The sequence below is a fragment of the Sciurus carolinensis genome, chromosome 4 (genome assembly GCF_902686445.1).
Source record: "Sciurus carolinensis chromosome 4, mSciCar1.2, whole genome shotgun sequence".
Lineage (NCBI taxonomy): Eukaryota > Metazoa > Chordata > Mammalia > Rodentia > Sciuridae > Sciurus > Sciurus carolinensis.
In genome coordinates this window covers 176,426,495-176,451,296 of record NC_062216.1, presented here as the reverse complement: position 1 = coordinate 176,451,296, position 24,802 = coordinate 176,426,495, and the positions used below count along the sequence as shown (strand labels likewise).

General features: G+C 55.7%; 1 protein-coding gene across 6 annotated transcripts in view; it reads left to right on the top strand.

Moving 5' to 3' along the window:
- Nucleotides 1-24,802, top strand: part of Ttll8 (tubulin tyrosine ligase like 8) — a 71,470-nt gene that overhangs the window by 5,962 nt on the left and 40,706 nt on the right. For 2 of the 6 annotated variants that reach the window (XM_047551028.1, XM_047551029.1), the window contains exons 2-8: nt 2,826-2,917; nt 6,211-6,349; nt 6,995-7,068; nt 9,005-9,133; nt 9,511-9,625; nt 10,301-10,423; nt 15,780-15,966. In XM_047551028.1, coding sequence (XP_047406984.1) covers nt 2,826-2,917; nt 6,211-6,349; nt 6,995-7,068; nt 9,005-9,133; nt 9,511-9,625; nt 10,301-10,423; nt 15,780-15,966 — 859 coding nt within the window. Of the gene's footprint in view, nt 1-2,825; nt 2,918-6,210; nt 6,350-6,994; nt 7,069-9,004; nt 9,134-9,510; nt 9,626-10,300; nt 10,424-15,779; nt 15,967-24,802 lie in introns of those variants that run through there. The other 4 variants (XM_047551030.1, XM_047551031.1, XM_047551032.1 and 1 more) reach the window with 3 other exon arrangements.

The following is a 24,802-nucleotide window of genomic DNA, read 5'->3' as shown; positions in this document are numbered from 1 at the left end:
TTGGTTTTTCTTACTCTGTTTGTTGGGGAACTGCTTTGTTTACTTCCCCTGTGGCCGAGATCCACCCCTTATCTGCCTCTGGAGACAGGTCGTCCTGTGTGCGGCCTCACCTTCTTGCCTGTCCTGGCTGCGTCCAGGCCCCATGGACAAGGCGGGACCTTGTCTGCTCCAAAAGGAGCAGCTCGCCAGGGCTCACCCTGAGGCCAGCAGGCCTGGAGCATTCCTGCCAGGACAGTTTAAGACTAAGATTTAATTTCTGTGTTAGACGGTGTTCTTTGTATCTCCCATTTCTTGAGTCTGTTTGGTAATTTGGATTTTCTGCGGAATGTGTCCATTTTACCCAGATTTCAGGTCCATGCGGCGAAGGCAGAGCATCCTCCTGTGGAGCTTCCCATGCTCTTTCTCTGCCTCCGCCTCCTCTGTGACTGGGTCTCGCCAGTGTGTCATTCATTTTATGAGTCCAGACTTTGGGATTGGTTGATCTGCTTTATTATGTTTAAAATAACACATTTCATTGACGGCTGCTCTTTATTATTTTTATTATGGTTTCTTTGGGTTTCATTGTGTTCTTTCCACCTGCTTGAGATAGACACTTAAACTCGTTGTTCAGCTTTTTTATTTTCTGATAGATGCTTATACAACTAGAAATTCCTTTGTAGACACAGCTTTTGGTGCGTTGCTCAGGATTTGGTCTTTGGTGTCTTCATTCTCAGTTCAAAGGTAGGCAGCCCGCCCCAAACCGCTCTTTGACCCATGGAGTGTTTGTAGGTCACGTTTCTGAGGGTCATGTTCACGTCCTCGTCCCCGCTAGTCTTTTGGCCCCTGAAAGCTGGCCCGCGACCCAGTGCAGCTGGGGGTGTTTCCAGGCGGTTTCGTGAGACCGCCTGCCCCACGGGGTCCCTCGTGCCTCCCTGTGAACCAGCCATCTTGGCCCGGAGTATTGTGAACACTTCCCCTGGTCTGGGTCTAGTTTTTCTCCTCTTAACGGAGCAGAACGTTTTAATTCGATCAGTGCCGTTCATGGATTCCAGCTCCCGAGGCTGATGCTGGGTGGGTGCCTCTCAGAGCGCTGCCTGCACAGGTCTGAAGTTTCCCGCCTGCGCTCCTGCCAGAAGCCTGCGCGCAGCATCCGCTTCTGAGCGCGGCTCAGCGCTCACTTTTCCCACGTGGACGTGTGGTTCTCGCACTGTCCCCCCACCCAACCCTCACTCCCCAATGCCTTGTGCTTTCGTGAAGTCGCTTGGTCAGTGGGCACGGAGTGGACAGAGAGCACCAAGAGAGGAGGGCACGGGCAGGGTTGGGCTGGCGCCACCCGGCAGCTCCTTGGATAGCCAGGGACTGTGGGTCCAGGGCACTTGGCTGTCAGCATGGTCTGGTGGAACATAAACAGTTCAAGGGTCCCCAGACTAGACAAGGTGCCCAGGGCATGGGTGCGATGAACAGTTGCAAGCCAGGGCTCCACACTAGGGCTTGGGAGAGAGTGGGGCCGCCGTGGGGTTGGGGACACGTGGGAGCACTGGTAAGCCCAGTGCCCGTGCTGCCTAGAGGGCAGACTCACAGTGGACCACGGGGTGGTCTGGGTGTGTATGGACTTAGCTCGGCTGCATCTGTGGATGCCCACCAGATGTGGAGTCCAGGAGGGAAGTGGAGAGGGTGGGACAGCAGAGTGGAAGGCCCTGGGCACTACAGCTTTGGGTGTGTGCTTGTGGGGATCCTGGCAGTCAGGGTCGGAGAGTTACCCATGTGTTAGCTTTTTGTCACTGTGACCAAAATACTCACAAGAAAAACTTAGAGGAGGAAAGATGTACAGTTTCAGAGGTGTAGTCCATGGTCAGCTGGCTCCATTGCTCTGGGCTGAGGTGAGGCAGAATATCATGACAGAAGGGTATGGTGGAGGAGGCTGTCAGCTCATGACAGCCTGGAACCAGAGAGAGAGAGAGAGAGAGAGAGAGAGAGGAAAAAATGTCTGGGCACAAGACCCAGTCCCCAAGAATGGCCTTAGTGACCCACCAGTACCTCCTCCAGCAGGGTCCCACCTCCAGGTACCTCCTCCAGCTGGGTCCCACCTCCTCAGTACATCTCCAGCTGGGTCCCACCTCCTCAGTACATCTCCAGCTGGGTCCCACCTCTTGGTACCTCCTCCAGCTGGGTCCCACCTCCTCAGTACATCTCCAGCTGGGTCCCAACTCCTCAGTACATCTCCAGCTGGGTCCCACCTCCTGGTACCTCCTCCAGCAGGGTCCCACCTCCCAGTAGTCCACTCAGCTGTCAGTAGATGCATCCATCACCCTTGGAGGAGGTCAGAGCCCTTGTGCTCCAACTGTTGCCTGAAAGTCTCACCTCTGAACACTTGAGATTTTGGGAGACATACTAATCCAGACCATGCCACCAGGAGAGGAGCTGGTGTTGGGGAGGGCATCTGGAGGGCAAAGAGGTTCATTTGAGCATGCTCTGGGCAGGAGGGAGGATGGCCACTGGCTCGGGTGGGGCTGAGGTACCACTCATCCTCTGGTCACACATTTGAAAGATCCAGAGGATGGAGATTCCCCAAGCCAGGGGACCAGGGGCAGGCGGGGAGGGGACAGAGGTGAGGAGGCAGGAGGTGGCAGCCTGGGGAGGAGGTGGTGGGCAGAGGGGCTGAAGAACGGAATGGGGTGAGGCTGCAGGGCTTGGGCACTGGTCCGTGAGGCCGGGTGGGCACAGGTGGGGCTTGCCCTGAGAGGTGGGGCAGAGGGACGCCCAGCCGAGTGCCTGTTGTGCTGGGGTGCGTGGTGCAGAGCCTGGGCATCCCCTCCTCTGCCCTGACTCCTGCTTCTCTTTTGCAGATTCAAAGCAAGGAGTTTCCCAGGCCTTGGCCCCTTCCCCCAAATTGGACAGATACAAAATAGCAAGGCAGTTGACAGAAAAGGCCATCAAGGTGAATGTTCTTTGGGACAGGTGGGAGGGAATACTTTTTAAAAACAGGAATTTATTTTGGAATTTGGAGGGTGTCAGGCTGGGGTGGCCCTGCATGTGACCTGGGCCAGTATCACTTTGGTTTAGCTGTGGGGACACTTCCCTGCCCTGCACAGAGGCCACCAGCGCCCTCTGCTGTGAGGAAGTGGCCACACATCCACCTGCACACTTCCTGACAGGAGCATCAGTGTCGGGCCAGGGACCACCACCACCCGCCGCCCCGCTGATATGGTGACCCTGTGACATGGCGGGGTTTGGGCCACAGAAGAGGAGCTCTGGCCTGGGGTTGAGACTCGGCTCTGCGGGAGGGCGGGAGCCATCTGGTGGGCTGCGGCACACTCCTGCAGGGCCTTGGGAGATGGGGAAGGTGGAAGGCGGCTCCACATTCGACACCCTGCGGATGCGAGGCTCAGTGGCCAGGGAAGGGGCTGCTGCCTGAGCACCGGTTCTCCTGCTCAGAGGGCCTGGCCAGTGCAGGAACATGAAAGGCCAGTGACACCAGCAACAGCCCAGCCCCCTTCTGAGGTGTCAGGAGCAAAGGTGTCATAGGCTGGGCTTCCAGGACGCAGGACTGGCCCAGCGGTCAGTCGGTCATGATGAGCCAAGTTCCAGTCCCTGCGTGTGTCCCCTTCCCCCCAGTCCTGGTCACCGTGATGGGGGTACTCTTGTGCTTTCCGTGGCTGTCCTCTGACCTCTCTGGAATCCCATATAAGAAGACTGACAGCTCATTTATTTTCACATTTTTTCCTGAAAGCATTGAACATATAAGCATTTAGGGCTACAAGTGTTCCTCTGAGTACTGCTTTAGCTGTATATCACAAGACTGTATTTTGTAAAATTTTTGATGATGTTCAGCCCAAAGTATTTCATAGTTCATGTTATTACTTATTCATTGGTCCATGAGTTACCTGAAAGCAGGGTTCTTAATGTTTGCACTGTGGATTTTCTGTGACTGAACTGTTCTTGTTTTCTAGACTGCTTTGTGGTTGAGAATGTGAGGTGTATAGTGTTGTTCTATTGAGTTATGCCTGGAATTGCTTTATGCCTAACATTTTCTTACTTTGTCTGAGAGTGAGTGTACAGTGGTCTATTCATAGACATTAGGGTAGAGTTGTTATTTGAGTTGTTCAAATCTTCTGTGGTCTTATCGATTTTTTAAAAATCTGTGTTCTATCATTTACTGAAAAACATGTTAAAATAACCTGTTGTAATTCTGGGTTTGTCTACTTTGTTGATCTGTCCATTTTTGCTTTATGTAATTTCTTGCCCTCATAATAGGTGCATAGAAATGTATATTTCTGGTAAATTGAAACTTTTCAAAAGTTTGAAATGATTTCTTCACTTTAATAATGTTTACTTGTCTCAAAGGCTATGTTGTCTCATGTGTATATTCTTTATTTTTCTAACCTAGCTGTAGTTTATTTTTTTTAATGATCTCTTGTAAAAACAACACAGTTGATTTTTAAACAAAAATACGTAGTCTGCCCTTTAACAAGAGCATGCAGTGTATTTGTCTGTAATCAGGCTGCTGTGTATGCAGCATGTCTACTGTCCTATTTCATTTGCTCAGCATATCCTGTTTGCTCAGTATTCTTCTCCTCCCGTGCCTTCTTTTGAACTGATTACTGTGTGTGTGTGTGTGTGTTGCTGGAGGTGGAACCCAGAGCTTTGTGCATGCCAGGCAAGTGCTCTGCCACTGAGCCACATCCCAGCCCCAGCCTGAGGACATTTTTTATTGCATGTGCCTATCTTGTATAAGTCTTATACTCTTTTCATCTTTTTGTGGTTCCCTTAGAAATTGTATTCTGCTTACTTACCAGAATGAATCCATTTTCTAAAGTTATTCGGCACAACTGAGCAGGGGCAGCCAGGCCTTGTGGAACTGCAGGGCATGAGCCCTCTTGCCACTGTCCAGTTCGCCTGCTGGCAATCAGGCTCCTGCACACGACCTGCCCACTGCACAGCCTGGGCGTGGTTTACCAAGTGGAAGGCAGCTGGGCCTCTGGCCACTTGATCGTGTGTGGGCACAGGAGCTCAGTTCAGGGCTGCCGGCAACAGCTTCCTCAGCTGTGTGGTGCATAGATCCCTTTTGGAGACCATGCAGTGATCTTACACTGCACGACCTGTTCCAGGATCAGCCGCATGGAATAGCACCTGCTGGTCATCCTGTGGTCTCTAGGGTGCAGCCTAGAGGAGTCTGCCCAGGGTCTCAAGGCTGACATCAGGCGGGTGGGCTGGGGGGTCTGTTTCTGAGTTCCCTCAGGCATCAGCAGAAACCCCTCCTTGTGGTGTCCTTATAGCTTGTGGAAGCGTCCACGGCTCTGTGGCTGCTGCAGGGCTGTCCTGAGCCTGCACCCAGTAGGGCCTGACTTCTCCCTAACTCAGAGTCAACCTATGACGGACCCTAACCACAACTGCAGAATCCTGTCACGCTTGCCAAGCGATGCCAACCGTCCTGGTGACATCCCATCCCTCCCTGATGCAGGCCTCTGTTGGTCAGGGTAGGTCAGAGGCCTGCCTTCAGCGCAGGAGGCGCTCTGCAGAGCTCAGCTCAGCAGGTCACCTTCAGTGTGTCTGCCGAGGACCCTCGTGACTCAGCCCCTCTTCCTGCCTCAGCCTCGCTGACCCTGTGCCTGGCAGTGACTGAGTCCAGGCTGTATCCTCTGCTTTGGTTTAGGGGTACCCACAAGACTGTCATTCTCTTTTCTCTTGTTATAACAAAATACCCAAGATTGGGAACTTTATCAAGGAAAGAAGTTATTTGCCTCACATATTGGAGGGTGAAAACTCCAAGTTCGGGTGGCCCTCTCTGTGCAGCCCCTGGTGAGGATCCCCTTTGGCCTGTGTCACATCACTATAGATGGCATCATGGTGGGACTATGCACAGGAGGGAGAACACATGGGGAGAGAGGGAGCCAGAGAGCCAGGGGCCAGGTGGTCTTTATAACAACTCACTGTGGGAGAGCTAACTCACCCCCAGAGACCCAGGGTATCCCCCAGTGGTCTGGCCACCTCCGCTCGGCCCCGCCTCATGAAGACAGCACCTTTCGGCACCCCACACTGGGGACCACGCCTCATGCCCTTGAACCCTTTGGGCCCAGCAGGCACACCCTGCCTGCTCCCGAGCTCTCTCTGAGCAGGACGTGAGGTCTGCCCGCTGCACAGTCTGCCTCGTTCTGCTCTGAAAACTCCCCTGTGGGGAGACAGTCCCCTGGTTCTTCTGTGCTTCTGTTCAGACATACTCTGCCATCTTAGGAAAAGAAGATTTTCTCCATCTATGGACACTACCCGGTGATCCGGGCCGCTCTGCGGAGGAAGGGCTGGGTGGAGAAGAAGTTCCACTTCCTTCCCAAAGCCCTTGCCAACGTGGAGGACGAAGTGGGAGGGGTCTCTGGTAGAGTATCAGAAAGGCCTGTGCTTTTGTGGGCGGGGGGTGGGGTGCCCACTCATCAGCAGGGCCAGGCTGCATGTGACACCCGCCCACTCTGGCTGGGGTCTCACTCTGCGTCCACCACCTCCCAGTGTGCCCACCCAGGCATCCATCCCCTGGGCAAGCCCATCTGAGTACTGGTCATTTCTTGGCATCACCATGTCCAGGCCCAGCCCCAAATGGCCCTCCTCTGGCCCAGCCCCCTGCAGTCCAGTTCTCAAGCGCCCACAGTGTGGCTGGTCCCCCCTGAACCCTCTGTCCCTGCCCAGCTCCTGCTGTGCACAGTTTGTCTGCACCAGACAGTCTCCTACTGTGGAACCAAGCTCAAACCTCTCCCCCACCCCAAGCCCCAGAAGGGGCCCTCCCCACTGCCCACATCCTGAGGCTCCACCATGCTGACCTCCGGGCTGCCTCCCCTGCCCCTCACCACGAGGGACATCTGGGCCTCCAGAGCCCTGGGGCCCCAACCCTGGCACTACCCTAGGTAGGTGCCATGCCATGGAGATGGCAGGAGGCTGTACTGTCTGCTATGGTGATCCTGACGTTGGAGGGGGACCAGCCAGGTGCCTGGCTGCACCAGACTGTGTCTTATGTGTGTTTTGTTTGCAGACAATAAATGCACTGATGTCAAAGAAAACCAGGAAATGGCCCTGGAGAAGCTGGAGGACATCCACAGTGTGATGGTAAGCCCATGCGCTGACCTGGGGACCCTGGGGACCATGCCTCAGCAAGGTCTCTTGAGCTGCCATCTTCCTTGGTGTACTCTGGCTAGTGTCAGAGCAGGGACGACAGACCCAGATCACAGCAGATGGGGACAGGCCCTTTGTGGACCCAGGGTGGGGTGGGCCGGCTATGCTATAGGCCAGACCCTGGGGCGTGGCCAGTGAGCCAGATGGGGTCCAGGAATATAGCTGCAGGCAGCAGCTGTACCACCACCTTGCATCCGCCTGGCTCCTCTGGAGAGGACCCTCCGTGGAGAGGAGAAAAGTTAACTGCAATGCGGGAGGGGGTATGTGTGGTGCAGATGACCTGAGAAATCATCCAGGTCATTTATAAGTCTTTATAAGAACTCACAAATCAACTCTGCAAGGAAAGAAGAGGGGGCAGGCAAGGCCAGACACCCCAGGAATGGCCGGGGAGCACACTGTTCTGAGCTCTCAGCCTAATTCCAGCTCCAGGTGGCAGCCAGGTGCTGTCCTGGTCTGCATGAAGGACACCAGTTCGAGTCGCCTGCTGCAGTGCAGGTTCTGGAGGCTGGCAGTCCAAGACCTGAGCTGCCTCTGGGGGCCTTCTTGCAGGGCCATCCATGGTGGTAGGGCAGTGAGCGGGGGAGATGCAGCTCACAGCCCAGGCTCTTTCATACAGGCACAGGTCCGCATGTGAGGGTGGTCCACTGTGATCAGACACCCCCTGCTCTGGGGACTGCGTGTCCAGCACAGGCTTTTTCAGGCATGCACCACTTACAGGCCTCAGCTCAGGCCGCTGTGACACATGCCACCGACTGGCAGCTGTCTCACAGTTCTGGAGGCGGGATGCCTGAGGCCAGGTGCTATCTGCCTGGTTTGTAGTGACTGACCCCTTGCTGTGTCCTTACATGGTGGGAAGGGTCTCTCCAGGCTCCTTTTATATAGGCACTAATCCCATTTTAAGAGCTCCGTCCCAGGGACCTCATCACCTCCCAGAGGCCACACCTGAAACTATCACCTTGGGGGTGAGGATGCTGGTGTGAATTTTGGGGGACAAAACATTCCACCTGTGGCACATGGAAGAGGGGACCCATGCAGGGAGCAGCGGCGGGTGTCCACTCTGGCAATGACGCTCCACCTAGGGCATGGTGGTTACTGCATCCTGATGGGGATTTTTATGCTTCTAAGAGAATTCATAACAGGCTTTAGTATGAGTCTTTCACCCAAAGCTAGCACAAAAACCATGGACATCTCTCTAAGGGTGGGAAAAGGTCAGACCCTGGAAAGAAGAGTGCCCCAGAGTCCAGTGAACCCGGAAAGTCTGGGGCGTGGCCTCAGAGCAGGTGGGAGGAGGTCCCAGACCCAGCAATGGAGACCAGAGCCATTGTGGAACCTTGCTGCGGATCCTGCACCTGCACAGGCACTCGTGTCCATGGGCAGCTCCTGTCCTTGGGCTGCACATGTGCTTGTCTGCAGAAACTGACCCAGAAGGGGTTATCTCTGGGGTGGGATTTTAGAGAATGTTTTCCTCTCCTTTTGTCTCTGCATGGTTACAATTTAAAAAACTCATGCCACTGCTGGTCGTTAGAAAGTCACCTACAGCAGGGGTCTCCCTCGCCTATGCCTCCCCTCCGCCCGGTCCCTCCTCCCAGGGGTGGCGGAGGGCTTATGCCTGCCCTGGGAGCTTCCTTCCTGAGAACTGTGCTCCGAGGTCGCAGAGCATCGCGCTCACCCCACATAGCAGGTGGCATGTACCTGGGTCACGGATGCCCTCGCACTGCCACCCTGGGCCCTTGGCAGCGAGTGGCCCCAGCCACGATGGAAGGCGTGGTGGCGCTGTCAGGTCACAGCCCCGCCTGGTCTCTCCGCGTGTCCCACTGTCGTGGGAAGCGAACCCGAGTGCCGGCTGATGACAGAGGTCTCTTCTTGCCAGTCTAGGTTGGTAAAGAACGAGATGCCGTACCTCCTCTGGACTATCAAGAGGGACGTTGTCGACTACCACAGTCTGACCTACGACCAGATGCTGAACCACTACGCCAAGACCGCCTCCTTCACCACCAAGGTGGGTGGAGCGCACGGGCCCCAGGCACCTGCAGGTGGGCGGAGCGCCAGAGGGGGCGGGGCATCAGCGTGTGGGCGGAGCACGCGGGCGGGCCCCAGGCCTCAGAGTTGGACAGGGCCGGGTCACCTCTGGCTCCACCCTGGGACGCCCCACCTCCTGTGGCTGGTGGCTGGATGTCTGCCTAGCCGACCCCCGACCCGGGGCACCCCTGTGTCTCTTGCTATGCCACTGGGTCTCCTGAGGCCGCAGAAGCCCCCTCCTCAGGGCACACTGGCCAAGCCAAGGATAGGTCCCAGGTGGACGAACAGTCCTCGCCTTGCGGGTGCGGTGCAGCTGGGCTGCCCATGCGGGCCCCTGACGTGCCGCTGTCTCTGGAGATCGGGCTGTGTGTGAACATGAGGAGCCTGCCGTGGTACGTCCAGGCGAACCCCGACTCCTTCTTCCCGCGCTGCTACAGCCTCTGCACTGAGAGCGAAAAGCAGGAGTTCCTGGGTGAGTGGTGGACTGCCTCCTGGGGGCCGAAAGCCCCACCTGCCTAAGGCCTGAACCACCAGGCAAGGACCCCCATCCACTCAGAAAGAACCGATCCAGAAATCTCCTCGGGCAATATTGGGAGCGTGGGAGGGAGGAGGTAACAGAGGCTGCAGAGCTTGGTGTCTGCTGATTGACTCTGAGTCACTCTGCCTGCTTGTCACCTGGGCTAAGTGGCCACTGTGCACTGTGCTGCTGCTCAGAGCCGGGCTGGGTCTCAAGCCTGGGTCCACAGGACCCACCGCTGTGTTCTGCATCTACACTGGTGGGTGCAGGCAAGACCCCTGGGCCAGAGGGGTCAGCCTCCTGAGGGTCCAGGGGACCCAGAGCAGCCCCTGGGATGGGGACAGTGGTTGGGAGACCTCAGTATCCTGGAACTGTAGCAGAGGGGCCTCTCGAAAGATCCCTCTGGTTCCTTGCTGAGACAGGTGGGGATGGAGGCTGAAGACAGGACCAGGGGAAGCACAGGGAGGGAAGAGCAGGAAGCAGGTGTGGACAGGGCAGCTGGAGGGAGAAGTGAGGCCCTGCAGGGTGAGGTCTGCTGGCTGAGAGTGTCAGGGAGCCTTGCCCTGCCCGCTGCACCCCAGTCCCCAGTCCTGGAGATGGGCAGCAGACGAGGCCTCCGTGTCCTTCCAGAGGACTTCCGGCGCACGGTGGCTTCCAGCATCCTCAAGTGGGTCGTCAGCCACCAGAACTACAACAGAAACAGATCCAGGAGGCGGGAGGAGGCCAGGCAAAGCGACCCCAGTCCCAGGAAAGGTGAGGGCAGGTGGGTGGACTGTGGTGCCGGGGTCTGAGCAGCCCTGGACCTGAGGGCCCGTGCATCTGGTTCATCTGGTGAGGCTCACTGTGCTCGCCTTTCCTGCTTTGACTGTGACCCGAGAGGTCATGACTGCCACTCAGGGTCCCAGGCACCCTCATCCCTCAGGGGCACCAGAGCCCGCAGGGCCACATCTGCTGACTCTGAAGAGGTCCACAGCAGGAGCGCCCCCCATGGCCCATGGACAGAAGTGGGTCACTCTGGTTATGTTTTTGTTGTTCACTTAAAATTTGTTTTAGCGAATTTTAGCTTCAAAGTAAAGTTGTGCAGAAGGCACAGAGGCCTCCCAGGTCCCGCCCCAGCACTGTCACCGCAGTGGTGGCTGTCACAGTCAAAGGTTGAATGTTGGCATGTTGGCGCTTTGATGCGTGTATTTGAGCAAACTGTGATTTGTGAATCCGGCAGCCCCAGTGGCTCAGGGGGGATCCCAGTTCAGCGGAAGATGAATAAGGGGAAGGCTTTTATGGGGCGAGTGTGGAAGCAGAGAAATGTTACTGGGCTGCTTCAAGTTGGAGCAGTTGCCTCATCGGCACCGTCCAGGTGGGAAGTTCAGGATGTGTGACCAATGTTCCCTTGACCACCTGGTGGGCATGGCCAGCCCCTTGGTTCCTTTGCTGTCTCCATGGTTTTCCCTTCCTAAAGTTCATGTAGGCAGAGTCACAGGGCCGTAGCTGTTGCACACTGGCTTCATTCTCTGGGCCGCAGGCCTTTGAGGGTCTTCTGTCTACTGTGGGTTGATGGCTGTTTCCCTGAGGGGCTGAATAACCGGGCACTCTGGATGTGCCTGTTTATCCATTCACCCCAGGGCATCTTCGTGGATGAAGCTGCCGTGGACATCTGTGTGTGGGTTTTGTGGCGGTGAGTCTTCCCCTCATTTGGGTAAATGCTAAGGAGCGTGATTGCTGAGCATTGTGGCAGGACTGTGTTGAGTTTGGTGAGAAGCTGCCCACTGTGTCCCTGGGTGGCAGCAACCTTGTGTTCCCACCAGCCTGAGCAAGCAGGTCCCTGCTGCACACCCTCAGGGCCTCTGGTGATATCCAGGGCTTCAGGGTGGCTGCAACCTCACGGTTTTAATTCCAGCCCCCCAGCGACAGCATGTGGAGCATCCTTTCTTGCGTTGCTAGCCATCTCTACATCTTTGCAGATGTGTGTCAGATCCCCGTCCCATTTTAAATCTGGCTGCTTGCTGTCTTCTTGCTGTTTGAAGAGTTCTTTGCTGCTCTGGACCATTCCTTTACCAAACCAGGAGTATATTCTTCCAGGTGGTGACTTGTCTTTCCTCCTCTTGACAGGGCCTCTCACAGAGCAGAGCATCTGCATCTAGCAGGTTCTAACTTCCCAGCGACTTCTTTCATGGATGGAGCCTTTGGCCTCCCTGACAAGGTGCTGGGACCTCAGGTCATCTGGATCTTCTTCTGTTTCTTTTCCACTTTACATCTAAGTCTGCAACCCTTTGGAGTTAATCTGAGTGAAGAGTGTGCAGTCTGTGCCTGGATTTGGTTTTGTTTGTTTTTACGTTTGGACACCTTTGGGTGGAGGATTGTCTTTGCCTGTTGTTCCATCTGCTCCTTGGTGGAGACCAGAGGACAGAGTCTGCATGGCCCTATTCTGGACTCTAGTCCCTTCTTGGATCCATTTGTGTACTCTGTCTCTGAGACTGTGCTGTCAGGCAGAGGAGTTGCTAAGTCAGCTAGGGTTAGTCCTGCTTTGTTTTTCTCCTTTGATTTTGAGTTGAAGCAGATTCTGGGTCTTGGGCCTCTCTATATAACTTCAGAATCAGTTTGTCAATCTTCACAAAATAACTTGCTGTGATTTTGGCTGGGACTGTGTATAGACCAAGCTGTGAAGAGTCTTTCCTACTTGCCTATGTGGAATAACTCTTCACTTATTTAGTCCTTTGAGGTGATTCATCAGAGTTTTGTAGTTTTCCTCACATAGATCTTATACATATTTTCTTAGGCTTGTTTATACCTAAATATTTCGATTTGGGGGCTGCTAATGTAAGTGGCATTACATTAAATTCCAATTGTTCATTGTTGTTATATAAGAAAGTCATTTCCTCCAGGAGCATGTGTGTCTGTTCTGGATTTTTACATAGACGACCATATGCCATCAGTGAATGAAGAGTTTCATTTCTTCTTTTCCGATCTGTACACTTTTTATTTCCTTGTCTTATTGCATCATCTAGCATTTCCAACAGCATTGAAAGCAGTAGTGAGAGAGGACATCCTGGCCTTGTTCTGATCCCTGTAGGATAGCTGTTAGTTCTCACCATTAAGTATGATGCTATTGTGCATCTGTGGTGGCTGTTCTTTATCATATTAAAGAAGTTCTCCTCCACTGCTAGTTTGTCAAGGGTTTTTATCATGAGTGGGTGTTGGATTTTGTCAAATGATTTTCCTGCATCTGATCTTTAGACTTTTTTTTTTGGTACCAGGGATTGAACTCAGGGGTGCTTAATCATGGAGTCAGATCCCCAGCCCTTTTTTGTATTTTATTTTGAGACAGGTTCTCACTGAGTTATTTAGGACCTTGCTAAGTTGCTGAGGCTGACTTTGAACTTGTGATCCTCCTGCCTCAACCTCCCAAGCCACTGGGATTACAGACATGCACCACCACTTCCAGCTTCTTGCCTCTTGATGTGATCTGTTAAGTGAGATATTTAAATTATTTAAGTTAGGCTTAATGTAGTCAGATGTGACACATAGAGGGACATTCAGAATGGAATGGCAAAAAGACTAGATGCATTACAGGTCTAGAAAGAAGAGTGCAGTCTACCTTGAGATCAAAAGCAAGGGTTTTTCACACAGAACATGTGTGCGCAATAAGTGTGTGGGGAGCAAGAGCTGGGGCACCTCTGGGCAAAGCCATTACTGGGGTCCACAGCACCACTTAAGTGGGTTTCCTGAGGTGTGATTGGCTTGGTTAACTTGAAGGGAATGCAAGTCCTCGTACAGAACTTGGGGTGACATTTTCAGGTTCACTAGGCTTAACGTAGAAGTGGTCATGTGGCTCAGATGTGGGCCTCATCTCTCTCTAGAACACAACGCAGCATCCAAGTGGAGACTGCCACCATGTACACAGGCGTAGGGAGAAGCCAGGGACAGGGCAAGGAGCATTAATGTGCATGAGATGTGACAGCCAGACTTGATTTTCAAAAGCTGAACCAGGCTTTCATAACCTGGAACAAATCCCACTTGGTTTTGCATAATTATTTTTCTACTGTGGGATTCAATTTGCTAATAGTTAACTGAGACTTTAGTGAATCTATCTGTGCTTAGTTCTTTCTGATTTAGATTTTTAATTACTGATCCAATTTCTTTAATAGATAAAGGCCTGTTCAGATTGTCTATTTGTGTAGGGGCAGGTATGGGGATTGTGTGTCCTAGGTAAGCCTGTTCCACGTCCCCAGCCCTTAGGTTGTCTATTCTCATGCGAGTTTTGGCAGAGTGTCTTTTGAGGAAGACACTTAATTAAAAGTCCATGGACTCTGTAGTGATGTTCCCTCTTTCATTTCTGATGTTAGTAACTTGTGTCTTCTGTCTTTTTTCCTCAGCCTGGTTAAAGACTTATTGATTTTATTGTTCTTTTCAAAGAGCTGGATTTGGTTTCATTGAATTTTTTCTATTGATTTCCCATTTTCAATTTCATTAATTTCTATTCTATTTTTTATTGTTTATTTTCTCCTGCTTTGACTTTAATTTGTTCTTTTCTAATTTTATGAGGTGGAAGCTCTGATCTCTACTCTTGGATCTTTCTGATACGTGCAGTCGGTGCACGAGTTCCGTCTAAGCACTACTTTTGCTGCATTCCACAGATTTTCTCTCTACTTCTGATTTATTACACCTTATATTGTGGTTCTTACAGAAAACAAAGTTGTGTCTTGCTGTTTAATCCTCTCTGGAAATCTCTGTCTTTCTCTCAGTGCATCAGACCCTTGACGTCTAAGTGTGGACTCCATGGGCAGGTCTCTTCCATGTGTGTGGACACCGTTTCCATGTGTGTGGACCCTGTGGCCGGCCTCTCCTGTGTGTGTGGACACCGTGGCCAGCCTCTCTGAGCTGTGGCTCTCCCCTGCTTGCGGCCCTGCTCCTTGTTCCTCCTCACGTCCCCTCTGTCTCCGTAGGCTGTGTTGCACCCGACAGTTCATCACTGTGGTGTAGGCTTCCCAGTCAGTCCCAGGGTCTCTGCGTTGCCTCTCCATGTCTCCGGCCCTGGGGTGGGTGTTTGCCTCTGACCTCACTTCTCTGAGGGATCCAAGAAGAGCTTTGATCTTTCCCGTGCTCAGCTTTTCCTTGTGAGAATGGAGTTGGACCCGTCTCCTCCCGTGTTGAATCCAGAAGTGCCGCCCTCCCCCTTAAACTGCTTCATGCCATCTGTGAATTTCTGCTCAGTGGATTTCAGGGCGGGTCTGTGGCTCAGTGGTGGAGTGCCTGCCTGGCACGTGTGCGGCCCTGGGTTCCATCCTCAGCACCACCTAAAAAGAGATAAAATAAGGTATCGTGTCCATCTACAAGAAAAGTATTAAATAAATCATAAATAAAATAGATAAAATGAAGGTATGGTGTCCATCTACAACAAAAATTTAAGCAAATCATAAATAAAATAAGGGTATTGTGTCCATGTGCAAAAAAAAAAAAAAAATTAAAAGGAAGGACTCCAAGTGCCTGCAGTCATCCATGCGGCTGCCGCACACACTCGGTGCTCCCCCTGCAGAGTAGCTGGACAGGGCGGTGTGGCCTCACCGCTGCTCCTTGGCGCCAGTCCCTGTAAGTGAGTCCTGAGTCCCCTGGTGCTTTTACACCGGCAGGCTCCCTGCTGGCCACTCCACTCACCTGTCCTTGCCCCGCCCCACAGCTGGGCAGCCAGTGGTGTTCTCAGTCCAGTACCCACATCCCTGAGGCTGCCCAAGACTCGCTTTCACCCTGTGCTTCCTGGGGTTCCACAGTGGTCCCAGGTGTGGGGTTCAGAAGGAGGCGGTGCTGGGTGAGGGACAGGCGTGGGAGCCTCGGAGGACACTGTGCAGTGCTCCCAAAAGCCCCGGGGGCTGGGGGAGCACCCACGGAGCCCAGAGAGGTCACGTCAACACTCCGTGAGAGTCTGCAAGGAGTACCGCCCGGCTCCCGGAGAGCTGTCTGGCTGCAGGGTGTGCGTGGAGGGGAGCGAGGGCACACAGAGCAGAGGGGAGCCCCCCGAAGGGGTGTCGCCCGTGGAGGCACCCAGAGGAGCTCTGTGGCAGTGGCAGCTCCTGTCCCCTTGGTGTGGGACACCGCAGCACCTGTGCTTGGGTTTCAGATCCTGAGAATGCTGACGAGAAGTTCAGGAGCCTCTCGGGGCAGCTGGTGGACACAGCGTGCAGGGTGTGTCAGGCCTACCTGGGGCAGCTGGAGCATGAGGACCTCGACGTGTCAGAGAGCAGCTCAGAGGACCTCTCCGAGGCCGAGTGGAGCGACCTGACCCAGCAGTACTACTCCCTTGTCCAGTAAGACACCGCTTCCCACAGCCCCAAGTGCAGGGGACTCAGACCTGAGCACTCTGCTGACCCGGCGACCCGTGGGAGCTCAGGAGCTGCCTGGGCACACAGCCTTCAGCCCTGGGCTCCTGCCTGGGCGTCTGGTGCCTGCCTGGGCATTGGGGCTCCTGCCTGGGTGCTGCTGCCCAGGTCTTCTGATGCCTGTCCCCTGGTCCCCTGCTGGCCGTGGAAGCAACACGCTCGGCTGCCCTTGGCGTGCCACCTTCTGCCTGACTGGAGCCCACAGCAGCCCCACAGGTCTGTGCAGCTGCGCCTGGCTGGCTCTGGGTGGTGGGTGAGGGACTGGCCGTGGTTCTGCCCAGGCCTGGACTGTCCAGGGTGCTCACTGCCCCTCACTGCTGCAGGGACCCAGCCACCCTGCTCACCTCCCTCGCCTGGGGGCCAAGTTCTTTCCAGCGGCCACCAATGAGAAGAGGGGTGGAGGTGGCCCAGGCACCTCGGGGCAAAGTCGGGGCCAAGCTCTTGTTCTGGAGGGTCTGCTAGGCCGGGCACCATCCTGGGCACTTTTGTCCCGTTCCTTCCTTTCCTGCTGAGGCATCACGTGAATCCCATTACCGGTGCGAGTGTGGTGTGTGTGCAGGTGCTGAGGGCGTGTGCACTGGTAGCCAGGGGCAGACATGGGCGCTGCCATCGGTGTCCCTTGGAGGCTCCGAAGGTGTCGGTGCTCCTCGGATGTCCAGATGGGCTCCCCTCCGTGTCCTGAGGTGCCGAGAGCGCCTTCGACCCGCCAGCCAGTCTCTCTCGACTCCTGCGGCCGCTGGCTCTGATGCACTGAGAGCACCTTCTCCTCCGTGGGTCAGAGGGATCTGTCTCCTGTCATTACGAAACAGCCCTTCTCCTCTTTGGAGTAACAGTAGAGCCATGCCGGCCTTCTGTTTACTGTGTGTGTGTGTGTGTGTCTGTGTGGTGCTGCGGGTGCAGCACAAGCCCTCTCCACTGAGCGATCCAGTCTTCCACACCAGCTGTCTTTAATTTGCAAGTTACGTATTTTCTTTTCCTTTTTTCAATCTTGCTTTCTATCTACTGGTACCTTTGTATTTAAAGTGTGTCACAGTGTCACTGTTGTCCCAGTGACTTGGCAGGCTGCTGTAGGAGGATCACATTCGGGACCAAACCTGGCAACTTAGTGAAACCCTGTCTCAAAAGAAAAGTGAGAATAAACAGGGCTGGGGTTCAGCCCAGTGCTGCAGAACCGCAGCAGGAGGCCACAGCCAGGCGGGGCCCTTGGGGTGCTGCCCACGGTGCCGCGCTGTCTGCTGGCGCTGTCTGTCCTGGGGTGTGGGCCTCCTGCCGCTCCTGTGCACTTCTGTGTTACTCTCGGCACCCTTGACCCTGGGGTTCTGCCTCAGAGTTGTGTCTGCTGTTCCCTGGACACGTGGGAAACTCCCAGCAGCCCAGCGCCGCCCAGGGTCCCCCTCCTGCAGGGGCAGCCCACCCGGCGCCGTCCGCCGGTCCCCTCTGCTGCCCTGCAACTCCTGAGAGCCTTCTCCCCCTGCCTCCGGTCTTCCCTGTGCAGATTTTCTTTTCCCTTTTCTGAAGTTTGACTTTTCTGTGCCTGGATGTGTTTTCTTTGGTTTCTCTGTCCCAGGGCTTGAGGGGCTTTAAATGTAGGGTGGTCTACGTGGTTTGGAGAAGTTCTCACTGTTGCCTCTTCTGATGAGGCCTGGCCTCCCGCCCTGCTGGCCTCCTTGTCCCCTGGCTTTATGGTGGAAACCATCCCAGTGTTCTCCTGTCCGCTTGCTCCGTTCTGAGCCTGAGCCTGGGTGTTTTGCACCGACCTGTCCGAGGTCTCCTGGTTCCGTCTGTGTTTGGACCTACACAGACGCTATGGCGCCACATCTTGTTCTCCCGCTGCTCCTCTGCATCCCCCTCAGATTCTGCTGCCGCTTCTTCTGCCTTCAGTTCTTCCCATCAGCCAACCTCGTGCAGAAGGCAGTGGGGACTGGCCAGCATGGCCGGGGCCACACCTTGTCCTCCGTCCACAGCCACCAGTGATTCTGAGCTGCACCCTGGAGGCCAGGCCAGAGCTGTGGGTGGCCGTGGCCCAGCTCCAGGTCAGGAGACTGGGGGGACACGAGAAGTATGCGTAGGCCCTGGCCCAGAGACCCCGCCTGAACCCCAGACGAGACCCCTCCTGAACCCCAGAGGAGACCCCTCCTGAACCCCAGAGGAGACCCCTCCTGACCCCCAGATGAGACCCCTCCTGAACCCCTGAGGAGACCCTCCTGAACCCCAGAGGAGACCCCTCCTGACCCCCAGATGAGACCCGTCCTGAACCCCTGAGGAGACCCCTCCTGACCCCCAGATGAGACCCCTCCAGAACCCCTGAGGAGACCCCTCCTGAACCCCAGACGAGACCCCTCCTTCTACCCCAGATGAGACCCCTCCTGAACCCCAGATGAGACCCCTCCTGAACCCCTGAGGAGACCCTCCTGAACCCCAGAGGAGACCCCTCCTGACCCCCAGATGAGACCCCTCCTGAACCCCTGAGGAGACCCCTCCTGAACCCCTGAGGAGACCCCTCCTGAACTCCAGACGAGACCCCTACTGAACCCCTGAGGAGACCCCTCCTGAACCCCAGACGAGACCCCTCCTGAACCCCAGAGGAGACCCCTCCTGAACCCCTGAGGAGACCCCTCCTGAACCCCAGAGGAGACCCCTCCTGAACCCCTGAGGAGACCCTCCTGACCCCCAGATGAGACCCCTCCTGACCCCCAGATGAGACCCCTCCTGAACCCCTGAGGAGACCCCTCCTGAACCCCTGAGGAGACCCCTCCTGAACTCCAGACGAGACCCGTCCTGAACCCCAGATGAGACCCCTCCTGAACCCTAGACGAGACCCCTCCTGAACCCCTGAGGAGACCCCTCCTGAACCCCAGAGGAGACCCCTCCTGAACCCCTGAGGAGACCCCTCCTGAACCCCTGAGGAGACCCCTCCTGAACTCCAGACGAGACCCCTACTGAACCCCTGAGGAGACCCTCCTGAACCCCTGAGGAGACCCCTCCTGAACCCCAGACGAGACCCCTCCTGAACCCCAGACGAGACCCCTCCTGAACCCCAGACGAGACCCCTCCTGAACCCCTGAGGAGACCCCTCCTGACCCCCAGATGAGACCCCTCCTGACCCCCAGATGAGACCCCTCTTGAACCCCAGATGAGACTCCTCCTGAATTCAAACTGGACAACCTCACAGTTTCAGTGCTCTGGGCTGACTGCCACGGTGGAAGACGGCTGGGACAAGCGGTGCCTCCAGCCCCTCTGGCCAAGTGTCCCGTGACAGTCAGTGGCCACGTGGCTTCTCCTCCCTCAGCGAAGCCCTCCCCAGGACTGAGCCGGCCTGTCAGCGGGAGGAGAATGGCCATGCTGCCCCTGGAGGAGAGGTCCTGAGCCCGTGGCTCCTGCAGTCCGCTGGGCTTCCCCAGGGCCACCTGGATCAGGAGGTCGGCGCTGGCAGCACATCCTGTGATTTTCAGGTCACCAAGGGCACATGGCCACTGCCCACACCAGGCCACCTCGTGAGGAAGCCCCGTGTGCTCTGCCCTCAGCACACCTGATCTGCTGAGTGGTCAGTCCTGGACGTGCACAGGCCTCTGTTCCTGGTGTCCGCTGGCACTGGGCCCCCTTCCACGCGGCCCCGCTCCACGTGGCTCCCGCTGGTCCTGGGCTCCAAGCTGTTCTCCGTCGCTTGGGCGGTCAGTCGCGTTTGCTCTTCTGCGTTTTACCCTTCCCAGGCTGCTCCTGAGCCGCCGTCCCACGCCGCCGTTGGACGCGCCGCTGTGGACCTTCTGCCCAGTGACGATCGCTGGGGGGGTCCTCTCAGTTTCGTCTTTTCTCCGAAGGCCTGTTTTCCCTTCATTTTGGGAGGATGCCTTCTCTGAGCAGAGTCCTTGGCCGGCTCAGGCTCAGGCTCTGCCGGTGGGTCTTTGGGCTCCCACTGCTTTGAGACTCTGGCTCTGGGCTCGGCCGGCCGTCTGGCGCTGTTGCCGGGAGTCCTTTCTTCCTGCTCACCCTGTGGTGGACTTCTCCCTCTGCTCCAGGAGCTGGCCGTCTCCCGCCTCTTGCAGGACTGCAGGTGCTGCTGTGCCACCTGCCCTGGTCTCTGTGCCCAGCCCCCGGCCCTTCCGGTCCATGCTCGATTCTAGCCTGATTCCTCCATCAGTGGAGCGCAGGGCGTGGTTCCTGCATGCTCACGACTCACGCCTGACCCTTCCAGCATGTTCTGTCCTCTCCTGGCGTGCTCCCCTCGTGCTTGCGCCTACCGAGGAGGTCCGTCTCTGTGCTGCTCCTCCCAGGCGCTTCTTCAGGGCCCGGGCGCAGCTCCTGCCCATTCCCCAGGCGGGCTTGTGGGGTGTACTGAGTCCTGGATCAGGGTCCAGGTGTGGTGTGTGTGGCTGGGACCGCCTTCACTCCTGGACCCGACCTACCTGCGTTTCTCTTTGGGAGGACACTTTGGAACCCCTGCTGCTTCTGGGTGCCCTGTTCAGCCTCTGTGCTGGCCAGTGGCCTCCAGCTGACTTCCATGTGTCAGGGCTACATGACTAAAAATACACTTATTGAGTTATAATTCTAACATAGGTTCTTGATCTTTATCATTTTGCCAATTTCCAAGCATGTAAGAAGCATGCAGCCCTTTTGAATATATGCATATATGTGAGTCTGTGTTAAATGTGTAAAATGTAATGCTGTGTGTAAGTAACGTGTTTGCTCATATTTACATGACCTCTAAACATATGCATGTTGTACATAATGTGCATAATTCAGATTAGAAATTAAGAAACAAAATCACCTCCGTTCCACCAAATGCAGTAAGCACAGTGAAGACAAGCACTTCTGGAGTAATCCTTGAAAAAAAGCTCAGCTATGTTCGTGGGAGAAACCTTCCACATATGACCGCACAGAGGGAAATGAAACCAACAGAAGATGCTCGGGAAGCAGCGGCGAGGGAGGCTGGTGGCTGCTGGGTCAACCTCAGACTGACGGGCACCTTCGGAGCCAGAAAGTGAAGCTGGAGCCAGAAGTGAGGCTGGACTTGAAGCCCAATGCTGCCCGTCAGAAAGAGGTGCAGCCCTGTGGCAGGTGACCAGCAGACTGGCTCAGAACCCAAGGCTGAGCCCAGGTCCACGGCCAGCACACTCACAGCTGGGCACACTGACTCACTTGTGAGCTTTGCAGAGGAGGCCGAAAACTCAGCAGAGACACCTGCTGAGCAGCATGACTGCAGCAGCGGAGGATGTTAGGAAACTTGATCCAATAACTGAGGGACATGCATCTTTGCAGGGCGTGGAGAGCACCATGAGTGCAGCGTGGACATCACGGGTGTGGACTTTGGAGAGACGAACGTCAGAAGACAGGGGTAAAAACTGCACATTTGGAAACTAAGAAACACATTTAAAAGTAATTCACGGCAATCAGCGGCTCAGGAGACTGAGGCAGGAGGATGCAAGTTCAAGGCCAGCCTTGGAGACTTAGTGAGGCTCTGAGTCAGAATGAAATAAAATTAAAAGGACTGAGGATGTGGCTCAGTGGTAGAGCACCCCGGGGATTCACTCCCCTGTACCAAAAAAAAAAAAAAAAAAAAAAAAAAAGATGACCAGCAAATTCCATCACCTTTGCAGAAAAGATAAGTGGTGATCTTGACATATGCAAAAATGATGAAATTAAATCCCATCCGTGTCAAATTTTTCAGCAAACTAGGAAGAGAAATGCCTGTCGAGGGTAGTTTGTCTATAACAGTCCTACAGCTAACATTCTTGTGGGGTTGAACAGAAGTGTTCGTCCTGAAATCAGAATGGTCCACAGATGCTCGCGGCATGTGCCTGTTCAGCAGACCGGCAGCCGTCCGGCAGTGTGGGAAGAGCACAGAGCAGAGGTGAAGTTCTTTGTTTGCAGATGGTCTGACCATGCACATAGAAAATTTTAAGAAATTAAAAAATGTTAAAACTAAGTGAATTTAGCAAGGTCCCTGAACTCAAGATGAATATCAAAGTCCATTCTATTTCTGGGTGCTAGCAGAGGTGGTAAAATGAACATTTAAAAACAGCATACAGTAAAAAGCAAGAATAGACGTCTGGAAATAAACCTCGCAAAACTCCTTCAAGTCCCTGAACTGAAAGTTATAACCTCAAGCTCAGAGATGTCAAGTGCCTGCTAAGTGTGTACGAGCGTGTGTAAAACGTGCTCACAAATTGGAAGACTTCCAGCATGGGGTGTTTGTTCCTCCACACCAACGCATAGGTCAGTAGAATTCCAATCAAAATCTGGGCAGGGATTTCTTTAGGGTCAAGATAATTAAAGTGACTAAAATTTATACAGCAGTATAATAATAATTTAAGGTAAGAAAAATTTGATCAAGAAAAACAAATTTAGAGGATTTTATGCTCCAATTTCAAGACTGACTCTAAATCTGCAATAATAAAGTGTTGGGATAGAATAGGACATCCGTCCAGCGCAGCAGGACAGAGACCCCAGAAGCAGGTCCTCATTCAGGTGGCCATGTGACCTGAGGCCAGGCCACTGGATGGACTGCATTGGGGCCACAGCAGCACCTGGAATCCTGCTTCACAGACACACAAAGAGGAGCCTGGGACATGTTCCGGGATGTGAGGCAGTTAAGAGACCAACACTGGAGCGTCTCCATAAGCAGCAAGGAAGATCTGCCACGCAGTCCCCCAGGACGAGAAGGCCGACACGGTGCACCTCACAGACCTGAGGACCGTCTCAGAGAGCGCCGTTAAGGGCGAGCTGCAAGGCGACCCTGGACGCTGACGTGAGAGACAGTGTAAGGAGGTTCAGAGGCAAGGCGCCTGGGTTGGGAGCGGACCTGAGCTGGGGGAGACTGGGCAGGCGGGGTGCAGCTGGCTCACTGGGCATGCCTTTGGGCTGCAGCCCTCGCTGCTTCCTGTTCCACGTCCTGAGCTGCTCTCCTCCGCCATGATGTGATGCCTCACCTGGGTACAGAGCTACACAGTCGGCCATCCACAGCCTGAACCTCTGAACCGTGAGCCCCACAAAGCTCTTCCTCCTCTTGTGCTCGCCGTGTCTCTGGGTCACAGTGGTGGCAGGTGGACTCCGCCCACCATGGAGACAAAGAGGCGTGCGCTGGGCCGTGCCCCCCAGGACCACGGTGGCCATGGCTCCCGAGAGGCCTCCCCAGACTCCTGGAGGGCTGCTGCAGGTCAGGAAGAGGCACCCAATGGAAACGTCCAGGCGTCCACCAGACAGGAGATCCCCAAGGACAGCGGCTTACGGCAGGGGACGCCACACACCCCACAGTGTCCTCTGAGTGGAGGCCACACAGCCCTGGAGAGGTGTCCACGCTCCCTAGAAATCAAGGTGTCTGTGCACCCCGGCCCAGCTAGTCACCCCTAGGTCTTTCCCCACGAGTACTGGACCATGTCCTCACAAGGACCTTGTTTTGAGAGCCCAGACCTGGCAGCTCGCGTCAGTGTGCGTGGCACAGCGGCTGGGCGACCTCGCGGCTGTCCCCTGAGAGGCGCAGAGCACAGCGTGTGGTTCCAGCATGAGTTCCAGGCAAGCTGGTTCACGCAGTGGCGGTCCCTGCGGAGTCCAGCAGCCCTCCCGGAGGCCTGTCCTCAGGCAGCTGGGTGTGGGGCACTCACCAGGAGCTGTCAGGCTCCCCTTTCTCGTGGAGCGTGTTACTTGCTTGATCTCGTTTTCTTAAACCTCCTAAAAGAAGCTCCCAGGTGTTGCGGAGGTGTGGCCCCTGGGCCCCCAAGCCCCCGGGGCGTTGGATCGGGAAGGTGGACCAGCCTGGGCTGGGCTGGGCTGCTCTGGCGGGGTTGGCAGGGAGCCTCAGGCGCTCTCCTCCTTACTTGCCGAGGCTCCCGGGATCCCCACGCAGCACCGCGCGCCAGGACCCGCAAGCCTGGCCACCTGCACCCGTCCTCGTCGCAGGGCTGGACGACTCCACCTGTTCTCCTGAGCACGGTGTGGCCCAGGTCTCGACCTGTCCTCACTGGCCCCGAGAGCGAGAGCCGCGCCCTCCTCTCCCCGCCTGGCGGGCCAGGCGCTGCTCCTCGTGGAGGTGTCCTCTGAGGCCTGGGCACGTGTCCTGCAGGAGGCTGTGAGGGCTCCTTCCCCTGGGCAGCCACCGCCTGTCCTCCCTTCACTCCAAGCCTTGGGAGCGGCCTGTGGCCAGGAGCCACCTTCTCTGCAGGTCTGGAGCCAGCTCAGGCCCTGGCTGTTCTGGGACGGGGCTGCACCTGCCGGCACCATGTCCTGCCGCAGCTGAGCCTGGACATTCGGGCTGGCCGAGTCTGCTCCTGCTACCCAGGAGGGTGTGCTGGGAGCGGGGCCCTGCCTGCTTCTCAGCCAACAAGGCGGAGCCCCCTGGTGTCCCCTGCTGCCTGCCCCATCCTGCTCTCCTTCTGAGGGCAGCTCCACAGTGGTGGCCACCCACATGGCCAGGGGCCCCGTGATTCGCTTTCTGGACACTGCCCTCCCCTCCAGCAGGTGAACAGAACACAGATGCCCCTCAGCCCGGGTTGTGGCTGGTGGGTTGGGCCCTGCGCAGGAAGCGTGTCCTGAGGCTTTCTCCCGCGGCCCTGGGCAGCTGAGGCATGGCGGGTGCTCTCCCAGATGCACAGCACCCCACAGACTGAGAGCTGCTCGCAGCTCCACTGGCCTTGATGCCACGATTCTGGGGCCTCCGGGTCAGGCCCCTGCAGTACGGCTCTGCAAAGCCTCCAACAATATCTTGGGGTCCAGGCAGCCATTGAACCCACAGGGCGGTCACTGGCCACGGGTGTGGACAGGCAGGTCTGCA